General features: G+C 44.4%; 1 protein-coding gene across 23 annotated transcripts in view; it reads left to right on the top strand.

Moving 5' to 3' along the window:
- The window catches only part of tnika (TRAF2 and NCK interacting kinase a), a 77,226-nt gene that overhangs the window by 10,991 nt on the left and 53,103 nt on the right, over positions 1 to 13,132 (top strand). For all 23 annotated transcript variants that reach the window (XM_077539049.1, XM_077539045.1, XM_077539050.1 and 20 more), the window contains exon 2: positions 1,540 to 1,605. In XM_077539049.1, the coding sequence (XP_077395175.1) occupies positions 1,540 to 1,605 (66 nt within the window). The remainder of the gene's footprint in view (positions 1 to 1,539; positions 1,606 to 13,132) is intronic.

The following is a 13,132-nucleotide window of genomic DNA, read 5'->3' as shown; positions in this document are numbered from 1 at the left end:
GATAAAACTACTCAAGACATAAATTGATGTTTTTCCAATAAGAACAACGTTTCTCTTTGTACCATCACTGAAACACAATATTAAAGCTGGTGTCTTATTCACAGTGAGTACTTTAGTGTATTTTTTTTCCAACAAATTCAAATGTCTTCTTAACAAGAGACCACTTCCCGTCAACAAATCTGTGTCTTCCATAAACACTATTGTCATGCAACATGTCAGTCAGTTACAGAGTCAATTGTTTCATTTTGTAAACTGTGACGCAATTTTTTGTGTAACATTGCAAAAGTAAAAGTCGAAACATAAAATGTGTTTTAAAATGTTAAAATTGAAGATACAGTACACATTTTTCATAGAAACGTATGCAAACTGAGCCAGTTGCTGGACAGATAAATTGCCTTACAGAAGTAAACATGAGGTCATAAGTCTTCTTCGCCTGAAGACTTCCGTACATTTCCCCATCACTCTTATGAGGCGCTCTCCCTAGTGGCCCGCCAAGTAATTGCTCAATAAGTCATGAACAATGGAGCAATTACAGTGGCTGTATATTAACTACAAATATCGCGATACTTGCGTAGGCATATCGATAATCTATCGGGAGACAAAGTATCAGCATTTATAGCAATGTCAATATATTGTCTAATGAGAACCCAACAACGCTTTGGTTTTATATCCCAGCTGGGAGACGAGTGATGAAGTCAAACTGCAATGAAGGTGAATGGAATTGTGAAAGACATTCCCTAGTTTTGCCCTTAATTACAACCAATCAACTCTTTTCTTCAGGTATCTACTCTTTTGCCGCAAGAAATGACAAAAAATGTGTACCCTGTTAGCTCTGGATGGACCTTAGTCAAGCCCTTAATCACCACCAATCGCCTCTTTTCTTGGCTACTCACTCTTTGTTGTTAGAAAGGAAAACGTGCATGCTAATGTTAGCTGCACTTGTTGCTGTTCCTTAGCTCTGGATGGACCATATTTTTACCCTAAATTGCCACCAATGCCTATTATTCATAACTACCCTCTCTACTATTGCAAGAAATGACAGGGGGGAAAAGCCGACATGCTAATGTTAGCATAACCTGTTCCCAAAATCTTTTGTTGTAAAAAATAACAGAAATAAGCACACCTGCTAATGTTAGCTCACACTGCGCATATGCATTACCTCTGGAGGGACCATAACTTATTTACCCTGAATTATCAACAATCGCCTCTTAGTCTTAACACTTCACCACCAATCGGCCCTTTCCATGGCTACCTTCTTCTGTGTCTTAGCCTGGACTGACTTTAGTTCACCCTAAATGACTACCAATCGCCTCTTTTCACTGCTACCTACATCCTCTGTTGTTGCTGGTAATGACAAACAGAAACATTCTTGCTACCACAAGTTGAGCTTATTCCCGTAACTACCTTAAGTCGCCACCAATCGCCTCTTTTCCCTGTCTCCCGATAGATAATATTATTACAAAAATGACTCCCTAAATTTTGAGACACCCAATCGAATGGTCCTCATCGTGATGCTATGTTCTTTATCTGTCTTCCCAGGACCCTGCTGGTATCTTTGAGCTGGTGGAGCTGGTGGGAAATGGCACCTATGGGCAAGTGTACAAGGTAAGACACAATGTCCTCAGTGTGTGTCAGCCTGATATAGGGGGAAGTGTGGGGACGCGCAACAACAGGAAGTGGCTGCGCTCAGCTGTTACCGTGTCGCAACGTCGCGGCGGTTCAAATCTGCTGCGTGGCTGAAAGTCACAGCTCATTTACTGGCTGACATTCAGCGCCTATGCATTACCCGGAGTGCCGATGGCAACAGCCTGTTAGCCCGTGTCCTCGCTTTCCTCCCATTGGCTTGTCTTGCGCTGTACGAAAGCTAACTCCGAGGAGTCAATGTTGTAACTGGAAGGAGGAAATAGGAAAAGTGGTAACTGGTACTGTATAGTGGAAAAAGGTTTTTACCACTATGACTAGACTGGGAAAAAAAGAAAAACCAATAAATATATCATAACATTCATTAATAATCACTATTTAATCTCCCAACTACATTCTCACCTTTCCACTACAGTATTTACTTTGCTTGATTGTTTATAGGACTGAATTCTTGCGCTGAGTTGCTTGTCATGCAGATGAAAAAAAAAGAAAAAACACAAGCGGCGGCACTGGAGAGAGAAAAAAAATAGAAAAAGCAGTCTATTTTCAAAACGCTTACAAGGATCCGTCTCGGCCCCCATAAGCCCGAAGAGGATCATCATCCTGTGAGCAGCTCAATCTGAGAGTGTGAGAAGATAAATTGACCTTCAGTCTGGCGGGTATTAGCCGAGTGGAACACTGCTGCTGCTGCTGCCGACGCCGCGGAACCATTTTTAGACGCTTTGTGTGTGAGAAAAGGAATATACTCGACTTAATTATCTCAGTGGAGATCAATGGAATGTCTAAGTTGATGGAAGAGCTTTTGATTGGCTGGAAATCTGCCTACAAAATTGATTTGAATTCTAAATGGGTATTTCTGTTACGGATGGTGATTAATCGATTAATTAATCACTACATATTTTGTAGCTTTAATTTTAATTTTCATGCCATTACATTACTTGAATGAAAACCGATATTCTGAATCAGATCGGTTTTCATTACACCCCAAGTGGCCATGTTGACGATTACAACGGCGGTTTCTGTTTTTTTGTGACGTTTGAGGCCCTGTAATGCAACGTATATAGCTGCCATTATATTTGCCTGCGAGTAAGAGGGAGCAGCTATGTGAGTGTAGTTCAAAGATACACATCTGCTCCTTTCCATTCGTCGCTCTCCGCACAAGCGTCTGATCTGAGATCATTTGAGCTTTCCTTCCTCATCCCCAGCTCTATCCATTCACCCCGCTATCAATAAGTAATCATATTTTTTTTTCTTTCACAATTTTTTGGGGGGGTTGAAACCTCCCTTGTGAGCAGTTCTTGAGGGGAGCAGCCTGCAGGGCCACTCACCGTGTAAACGTATATACTGTATATAAATGCATGGATAGATTCTGCTGTCTGCTCTAAAAGGCCCATAAATAGAGAACATGGGTAATGCTGAATAATTAAACGCTTTCTCCATTTTCCTCTCTCCCGCTCGTACTTTCTCATCTCATTTCTGCCGCAACACCTCGTAGTCAATACGTTCTCACAAGAAAGAGAATCGTGCAAATGTTTCATCATGGCATAAATGTTCAGTGATGTACTGTAGAAGTGGAGCAGCTACATTTTTCAATATAAATGTTATTTGGAGTATGAAAGTCATGGTGGGGGGTGGATTGTACAACAATAATGTTGTATGGGCTTCAAGGCTGTTTTAATTTATTTTTTATTTATTTATTTATTTATTTATTTATTTTTTAAGATGTAAACGTTTTGATAAATATAATATTGCAAGTTTAGTCCTGATTTTTTTTAAGATATAAGTGAATGATTTTTTGGACATTTTTTTTTAATAGAAAATTGTTTTTCTATTTAAAACAGTTGTCTTTTGGAACGAGTAAATAGTTATTTCAATGAAGAAAAGTTCCGGTGTTTTCAGGATATTGCACTATTTTTCTTTTCTTTCTTTTTTTTTTTTTTTTTTTTAGAAAATAATTTTCTATCACATGAAAATGTTTTGTAGGAGATTTTTTTTTTAAAATGTTTTTTTTTCTCTTAGAAAAAAGTGGGAGAAATTGTCACATTTTTTTTGTTTTAAAAAAATATTTTTAGAAAATTGTCTGTTTATTGGTGTATTTTGACCAAATTTTTAAATAGTATATAAATATAAATATTTTGTTACATGAATTTAATTGCAAACTTAAGTCGTGTTTTGGGAGGAGAAAAGTTTTAAGAAAAAAAAGTCTTTTTTTTTTTTTATACCTTTTTTTGCAAAAATAAAATTTTGTGACAAGAAAATAGTTATGTCAGAGAAAATTGTCACGCCGCCACCAGAGTGGAGGGTCATGCTTTTATTTTCACAGTCAGGTTCCCGGTTTATTTTGAAAGTACTAACTCTCATCTCACCCCAGGTCACTTGCCCTTCCTGCAGCCTCACTGATTACCGGTCCACGCCCATGATCACTACCACCTGTTCCCAATCAACCCGGACATAAAAGCCACCTGAATTCTCCTCTTAGTGCCGAAGTGTCACATCTCAGTGCATGGAAGCGTCCTCACAGTCCTTGATCCACAGTCCTTGTTTGATGTCCTGCCTTGCCTTGCCTTGCCTTGCCTTGCCTTGCCTTGCCTTGCCTTGCCTTGCCTTGCCTTGCCTTGCCTTGCCTTGCCTTGCCTTGCCTTGCCTTGCCTTGCCTTGCCTTGCCTTGCCTTGCGCCCTTTGTTTGCCCCTTGTTTTCCTCCCTTGTGGAGCGCCTTTAGTTGTCCCTGTTTTTGAGTGCCCTTTTTGTATCTCCAGTTTGGAGCTCTTTTTGTTCAGCCTTTTTTCCCTCTTTGAGAGGTGTTTTGAGTTTCGAGCAATTAAAAAAACTGCAGCCTTGTTGGCCAACTGTCACTCTGCGTCTGAGTCCTACCTCCTCACGTCGTGTCAAAAAAATCGTGTCTTAATTTTTTTTTTTTTAATCTTACAAAACATTTCTAGGAATTTTTTTGTATTTTTCCCACATTTTCTAAAGGAAAAATAGTCTGATTTGTTTTGAGGAAATAATTTTTTTGTTTTTTTTCAATATTGAGAGAGAATTCAGTGAATCCAAAATACCAACTGAATTTGTGTTTTAATAAAATTTCTGTCTTGCACAGTGGTCGTCTTGTGCGAAATCTTCCACAAACCAGTGATAACACTCTGCTTATGCGTTTTAGTCCAAAAAGCCTTGAGTGGGTGGTGATGGCCCGAAACGCAGTGCGACTTCCGCGGGAAGACGACTTATTGATCGGCTAATTGATTAATTGCACAGCCTCATCATTCCCGCGGGGAAAGTCATCCTTCTCCCTTGATGGCTCCAAGGGCGAGTGGCGAGCACGAGCGATCACGTCTGGCTGGCATGAATGATGCCTCCTCTCACCTATTTAGCCGCGTGCAAAAACATGTCGGCCTCTCTTGTGTGCCGGTCGTTTGCATATTTTGCACGCTTTCTCGACATGTTGGTCTCCGTGCAGCAAAGAAGCAACCAGTCATTTCCCCCCCATCCTCTTCTCCCGATTTCACTCTGCTCTTCCTCGGGGCAAAAGCGCTGGGTTCACTATTTAAGAATTCCGCAATCGCTCTCTCGCTAACTCAAACACACACACACATGAATGCGAGAGCTACAGGGTAGAAAGAACAGCTGTGTGTCCTCTATTTAGTGGCAGGAAGGTGATATGTGCTCAGGTCTTTTTGAGTAACGATCATACTGGTTCACATTGGCAGTGATTAACAGAGAATTAATGCTATTGAAGAACTAACAGTGGCCAAAAAGTTACAGCAGTGGAGAAGTACAAGTAGCCAAGAAGTAAGAGTAACAACGAAATGTCACGAGCAAAGAAGTGTCGGAAGTATAAATGATGAAAAAGTAACAAAAGATTTAAGATGTAAAAGTAGCCAAGAAGTAGCAGTAACGAAGTGATATCGAAAAAGTTACAGCAACAAAGAAGTGACAGTCATAAAAATGAAGCACAAGCGCAAAAAGTAACCATAATAAAAAGAACAGTCATAAAAATGTAACATTAGTGCAGAAGTAACGGTAGCGAAGGAGTTTTAGTAATAAAGAACTAACAGTATTGTTGACGTAACACCAGTGGAAAAAATTACACTGGCAAAAAAGCAACTGTAGTACGGAGCCCCTAAGGTGACATGGTAGAAAAAAAAAAACTTTGCGTTCCCCAGCAAAACATTTTGCGTTCCCTTGCAAAGATTGCGAGGGAATGTAGAGAGAGAGAGAGAGAGAGAGAGAGAGAGAGAGAGAGAGAGAGAGAGAGATTTCTATGTTGGTTTAGGACACAACGTAATTCGGGTTGACCGGCAATGGCGATGCATACTATACGCCCATGCCAACCTCTGAAAAATATATTTTAAAAAAATGATAGCACCAATAATTTGTACTTTATTTATGAATGACATCATTGTTGTCCTCTCTGCTCTGTACAGCTTAATGGCGCTATAAACGCTTGCTCTTGGTCCAACCTCGCTTTCTTATAATGTCATCTTTCTCGCGACTGTTACTATAACAACCATGTTCTTGGTGCAAATCCATTGCCATGTGTGGTAAATCAGGTGCAAATTTGCTCCAAGCTGTCAGTATTGTGGGCGGGTTTGCGCCAGTATATAATAGAGCAATATCCTTAGTGAATAGGTTGGTAATTGGGCGATGACTGCGGGTGCAGTTGTGGTGCAATATTTCGCGCTATTACCGGACGCAGCGCATTCTTAGTGAATATACCCCATAGTGTTCTGTACTGTAGTGTACAGTGTAGTGAACGCGTAACAATAACGAAGACGTAACCGTAGTGAAGAAGTTACAGTATTGAGGAAGTAATAGAAGTCAGAATGTAACAGCAGTGGAAAAATAACAGTCGCGAAAAAGGAACAGCAACAACAGTGTGTCATTCTGACTGATGCGTTCAATGTGGCGTGTTTATTTTTTTTACTTCCACTTACTACTCTACTTCCTACACATAAATATGACAATACTTGCATAGAAAAATGGATCCATAAATAACACTTGGTAATTAGATGCTGTCATCAAACACCATTGGAATGGCAAGCAACAACTTATTGTTGACAACAATCGCATCCGTCCGCCTTTTGAAGTCTATGACACCGTGTCGTTTCCCACCCCCGCCCCACTGTCGTGTTTGCGCTGTTTTTTTGTTCCACACGTTGGCACACGCCTGAACACACACACTTCAATCTCCCGAGTCCTTACGAATGAGCCCTGAACCGTGACCGAGGTGGATGCTGCTTGTTACCGTGGGAACAGCAGATGTGGCCGTTCTGCTGCGACACGCGCGCACCTGGCGGCGCATTCATTAGCCTACATCCTCCCTGGCGCTGTCTTACCCAAGGCCACGCGCCCCACTTACCCACAATGCACTGCGCTGCAGTCACCCAGTCATTTAGCCGTGTCTGATGTCAATAAAGAGACCAGATCAAACCTTAACTACTGTTAGTTCTTTAGTTGAGTTGTTACATCTTAAGTACTCCTTCTTCCACTAACTTATTTGCTACTTCTGTGGTACTCTTTTGGCTTGCTGTTATCTCTTGTTTGCAACTATAACTTCTTCCCAGTAACGGCCAGGTTTCTCCATACTAGTGCATACAAAACTTACAATTCTGTTTCTTCCCCCGCTCACCTCCAATCTGTACCATAGAGTAGCAAGTTGACCTCCTGTGTTTGACCACCAGCGCCATGGGAGCGTGACGCCAGTGTCGCGAATACGACCGCCACGCTCGGCTTGCTCGCTGCCACCCTTCCTCGTCTTCTCTCCGCTCTCCTCTCTCTCATTTGTCTTTTGCCCGGTTCGGGTACGTGGGCGTCGGAGAAAGCGTTTGTCATTTTCTTTTCTGGCCGCCCTCGAAAGACGTCGGGCAGGTTGACTCAAGTGAGAGATAAGTGGATAAGTGGATGGGTCAGTTACTAAGTGAGTGAATTAGAGAGGGAGTGCACTTGTGACCCAATCTGTGTAAACGAGTTAGCGAGTCACTGATGCAGTACCTTGGTAGGACTATGCTGGGAAAGCATGTGGGGATATTATCCGAAAGCTGGCATGGAAGTGAAGCAAGACTACAGCAGCGAGAAAGAGGAAGAACTCGACTACTGCTACTGTTGCCTCTGTGCGAGTGACATTTCTTTGCTAATTGCGTATTTGCTAAAAATACATCTTAGCTAATGTTGTTCTTTACTACACATAGACCTCTGTCTGTTACTGTTATGCAACTTCACTATTGTAACATACTTCTTACTTCAGATACGACTTCACTACTGTTACGCTTTGGGGACTGGTTGTCACGACGTGAAGAGGTAGGACCCAGACGCAGGATAAGGTAGGCCACAGAGGCAACAGGTTTTATTGCCGGGCAGCAGCAGTCTCCTCTCACACTGAGAGGAGAAAGGGGGAATCAAAAAGGTGGAGAACAAAAAGCGCTCCACTAGGGAGGAAAAAACAGGCACAAGGCAAAAGGGGTAACAAAAGGCGCTCCACTGGAGGAAAAGGCACAAAAACAAGACAAGGCACAAAAGCAAGGCAAAACAACAAGGCAACAGGAACAAGGACTCGAGGACTGTGGGACGCTTCCATGCACTAACTGTGTGTGACACTTCGGCAACGGAGGGGAGAATGCAGGTGGCTTTTATTGTCTTGGTTGATTGGTGGCAGGTGGACATGATCATGGGCGGGGACCGGTAATTAGTGAACTGCAGGAAGGGCAAGTGACCTGGGGTGCGAAGGGAATCAGAAATTCAAAATAAAACAGGAAACATGACTATGACAATAAAAGCATGGCCTGTCACGCAGGTGGCGGCGTGACAGTACCCCCCCCTCAATGGCCGGCTCCTGACGGCCATCCGACCCAAAGAGTCCAAAAACAAGGGCGGGCGGAAGGGGGCACGGAGGTGGGAACACGGCCCACCCATCCGTACAGACAAAAAGCAGTTCAGGAGGGCGTCCTCGACGCCCGACAAGAGAGTCCCAGCGGGGCCAGTCAGGAGGGCGTCCTCGACGCCCGACAAGGAGCAGAGGTGGTGGCGGGGTGTTCGCCGCCAGATGAGGAGCAGGAGGCGGCCGCTGGCCGGGCGCCGCCGGAACTGGTGCAGGCGATGGCGGCCGCTGGCCGGGCGCCGCCGGAACTGGTGCAAGAGGAGGCGGCCGCTGGCTGGGCGCCGCCGGTCGAGGAACCGGAGGTGGCGGCCGCAATCCATGCGCCGCCTGACGAGGAACAGGAGGTGGCGACCGCAATCCATGCGCCGCCTGACGAGGAACAGGAGGTGGCGACCGCAATCCATGCGCCGCCTGACGAGGAACAGGAAGTAGCGGCCCAGGCGAAGCGGCCAGGGGCTGCGGCGGCAGCGGCCCAGGCGAAGCGGCCAGGGACTGCGGCGGCAGCGGCCCAGGCGAAGCGGCCAGGGGGTGCGGCGGCAGCGGCCCAGGCGAAGCGGCCAGGGGCTGCGGCGGCAGCGGCACAGGCGAAGCGGCCAGGTGCTGCGGCGGCAGCGGCACAGGCGAAGCGGCCAGGGGCTGCGGCGGCAGCGGCACAGGCGAAGCGGCCAGGGGCTGCGGCGGCAGCGGCACAGGCGAAGCGGCCAGGGGCTGCAGCGGCACAGGCGAAGCGGCCAGGGGCTGCGGCGGCAGCGGCACAGGCGAAGCGGCCAGGGGCTGCGGCGGCAGTAGACAAGGTTCCGGAGCGAGAGGCTGCAGCAAACGAGGTTCAGGGGCGAGAGGCTGCAGCAGACGAGGTTCAGGGGCGAGAGGCTGCAGCAGACGAGGTTCGGGGTTCTGAGGCCAGTCCGACCCTTCACCCCAGTCGCCACGGTCCAAAGCCATCAACTCTGTTATCTCTGCAATGACTCGGGCGATGTCTTCAAGCCTCTGCCAGGTCTCCAATTTGGACACTCCCGCTGGGTCCATGCTGGCCGAAGTGTACTGTCACGACGTGAAGAGGTAGGACCCAGACGCAGGATAAGGTAGGCCACAGAGGCAACAGGTTTTATTGCCGGGCAGCAGCAGTCTCCTCTCACACTGAGAGGAGAAAGGGGGAATCAAAAAGGTGGAGAACAATAAGCGCTCCACTAGGGAGGAAAAAACAGGCACAAGGCAAAAGGGGTAACAAAAGGCGCTCCACTGGAGGAAAAGGCACAAAAACTAGTGATGTGCTTCTTGGGTCGAATCCCTGAAGCGTGTGCCGAGTAATGTAGATGAGTGGTTCATGAACGGCGTGTCAGTGTGTGTGTTGATGACGTACGTGGTGACGTTTGAAGCCCCACGAAGCAGGTGTACCACGTGACTGATTCAGGAAATGATTCGCTAGGTTTGAGTGTAGTTCGAAATGAAAGCGGCAAAGAAACGCTATGGGTTCCCCTTCACTTTTTCTGTTTTCCGGTCCCTTATTGCGCTACTTTTTTTGCTTTTGGCATTCGATTTGACGAGCTTCTTTTTGCGATGGAACCAGCAAGAAAGAGATTTTCCCTTGTTTGGGACTGTAGCACTTTGAGCAGATCTCACCTTAGAAGGTAATGCACTGTAATTACGGTACTATTTTAACAGATTCCAATAATAAAATAAAATAAAATGTGACAACACATAAAATTCACATTTTTCTGTTCACAGTTGAAAGTCCCCTTCAGTACTGGGAATCACAGAAATATACGCGTCCAATTCTATACAAACTTGCTATCTCATATCGATGCACCCCTGCTTCATCAGTAACATGTGAAAGAGTTTTTTTTTTTCCAAAGCAGGTGAAATTCTCTGCAAAAACAAACAAACCGCCTGAGTCCAAAAACTTCGGAAAAAATATTGTTTTTAAATAAAAATGAATAAGCACTTTATTTACCTCCTTATTTCACATTTTCACTTGTTGCATAAGCACAAACATAGACAAAGTAACAGAACAATTCATGTTAAAACACTCTTCAAATATATATTCTTTTGTATTTAGAGCATGATTTACACCCCACCATTTTATTGCATGCACCAAGCATGTTATACATTTTTCTGTCCACATGATGGCGTAGTCGAGGAAATGAATCATCTTGAAGCCCCTACGTGTGTGTGAAGCATTTCACTGCAGGGCTTCATTGCTTTACGGGGCTTCATTTTGCCATCACTAACAAAAACAAGACAAGGCACAAAAGCAAGGCAAAACAACAAGGCAACAGGAACAAGGACTCGAGGACTGTGGGACGCTTCCATGCACTAACTGTGTGTGACACTTCGGCAACGGAGGGGAGAATGCAGGTGGCTTTTATTGTCTTGGTTGATTGGTGGCAGGTGGACATGATCATGGGCGGGGACCGGTAATTAGTGAACTGCAGGAAGGGCAAGTGACCTGGGGTGCGAAGGGAATCAGAAATTCAAAATAAAACAGGAAACATGACTATGACAATAAAAGCATGGCCTGTCACGCAGGTGGCGGCGTGACACTGGTACATGATACATCTTCGATTCAATTTCTTTTTAGATTCCATTACATCTACGCTACATTTATATCTGCACTACCGATACTTGTTCACTACATCCGTCCATCCATGACTTATTTATTTCTTCATTACTACTCACAGCTGCACTGTTACATCTTTGCTATTGTTACATCTTCACTACTGTTGTTTGTTAGCTACTGTTACTTCTTTGGTTATTGTTACTTCTTTGCTATACTCACTGCTTCCTTATTGTTACATCTGAGGAGTTTTTACTTCCTTGCTACTGTTTGTCCTTCATTACTGTTACTTCTGCAATGTAACCACTACTGCAACATCTTCGCTACTGTTACATCTTCGCTAATGTTAACATCTGTGCAACTATTCTACTTCTTCTACAGTGTAACTTCTTAACTGCTCCAACATCTTCACTACTGTTACTTCTTCGCTACTCCTACTTTGCAGCTGTTACCTCTTTGTTACTGTTACATATTTGCTCCTGTTACATCTTGGTTACTGTTACATCTTTGCCACGATTACTTTCTTTCATCATGGCCATTATTTCTTCTTTACTGCTATTTACTACTACTTTGCTACTGTTACTTCGTCAGTAGTTACTTCTTTGCTACTGTAACACTTATTACTACTGTTACATCTTTGAGAATTTTACTTCTTCACCCATGTTGCTACTTGCTATTTTTGACTGTTTCTTCTCTACTGTGACTTCTTTACTGCTCTGTCTTTTCTACTTCTTCGCTACTCTTTGTAACTGTTACTTATTCATGGGTAGTATTACTACTACTTCATTACTGTTACTTTTTTCCCACTGTAGCTTTTTGCTCGCTTGCGTTTCCCAGTATTAAAACCTGTGTGATTGCGATTGATCAGCACTGCACCAAATCCTTTGCTGAGACCTCAGATTAGCGTGTTTATCTAACAATTGTGCATCCGCCGGCTCGCTAATTATCTTGTCGGAGCGCGAGCAGGCGTGGGCGGGAAAACAAGCGAGTCCGCATCACGGGCCGGTGACGGATTACAGTTTCAGGAGGCTTTAGCAGATAACACAATCAACACATTCCGATTGTCTCGGCATACGCCGACCCACACCTGTAGCCGTCAATAAAAAGCCCTCCGGACCGCCTTTACACGCCGTCGCTTTCGTCTTCCTTCAAAGTCTCTTCTAGTCTTCCATATTGTCACAGATCTTCTTTTTGAACGGATCTCTTTTCCTTTCCTTCTCGTGAGCCGCCTCGGGCCGCCTCTTGTGTTTCCTTGGCGGTATTAGATTGGAATGGAGGCCTTTGTCACTTTTATTTACTGCCTCACTGATTCCACAGCAATGTGTGTGTGTGACTGTGTGTGTTTACTGGCTTTGTGCGTGTGTGTGTTGTTGGGGAGATTGCAGGTGTCTTTAACTGCGGCGAGGTGTGCTTGCCACTTTGATTGCTCCCTTATTTCTTTGTGTTCCGCGAGGTAGAACTGTGTTTTTGGGCCATTCGTTTGCCGAAAGTGGCCGTAATTCTCAGCACCTGCTGCAGAGCATGATGGGAGTGAAGGTCAACGGAGTTCAGTATTGACGCTCCGGGGGTGAAGGCTGAAACATTGCTGTCACAGCTCGGTTACGCTCGGATGAGTTTTGGCCTGTTTTCATGTCTAAAAATCTGATGAAAGTCTACCTGCTCGGCTGGTTCCGCTTTTTTCGTTTGGCAAGAGCGGACAACTGCTAGTTTGCTCGAGATGCAAGTTGTTGATTAATCAATGAATCGGATAAAGAAAATGTGTGTTGTGATTGGACTGTTTACACTTTTCCTTTGGCAAAAGCAGGAATTGTTAGTAGGGCTGCGCAATATATCGAAAAAATATCGATATCGCGATATTGGCCCTTGCAATATGCATGTCGCAAAGGCACGCAATAAGTTTTATATGGAATTTTATGCTTTTTATATGAATTTGACCAGTCAGATGCTAACTAAAATGTGCATCGCCATTCAATAGTTGAAAATTATCAAGACATAATTACACTTAATTAACTAAGATTACATGAAGGTTGCTTATTTTGCCCCATGAAAAATGTTTTTCTTTCAT

The sequence above is a fragment of the Festucalex cinctus genome, chromosome 12 (assembly GCF_051991245.1).
Source record: "Festucalex cinctus isolate MCC-2025b chromosome 12, RoL_Fcin_1.0, whole genome shotgun sequence".
Lineage (NCBI taxonomy): Eukaryota > Metazoa > Chordata > Actinopteri > Syngnathiformes > Syngnathidae > Festucalex > Festucalex cinctus.
This window is presented reverse-complemented; position numbering and strand designations above follow the sequence as displayed.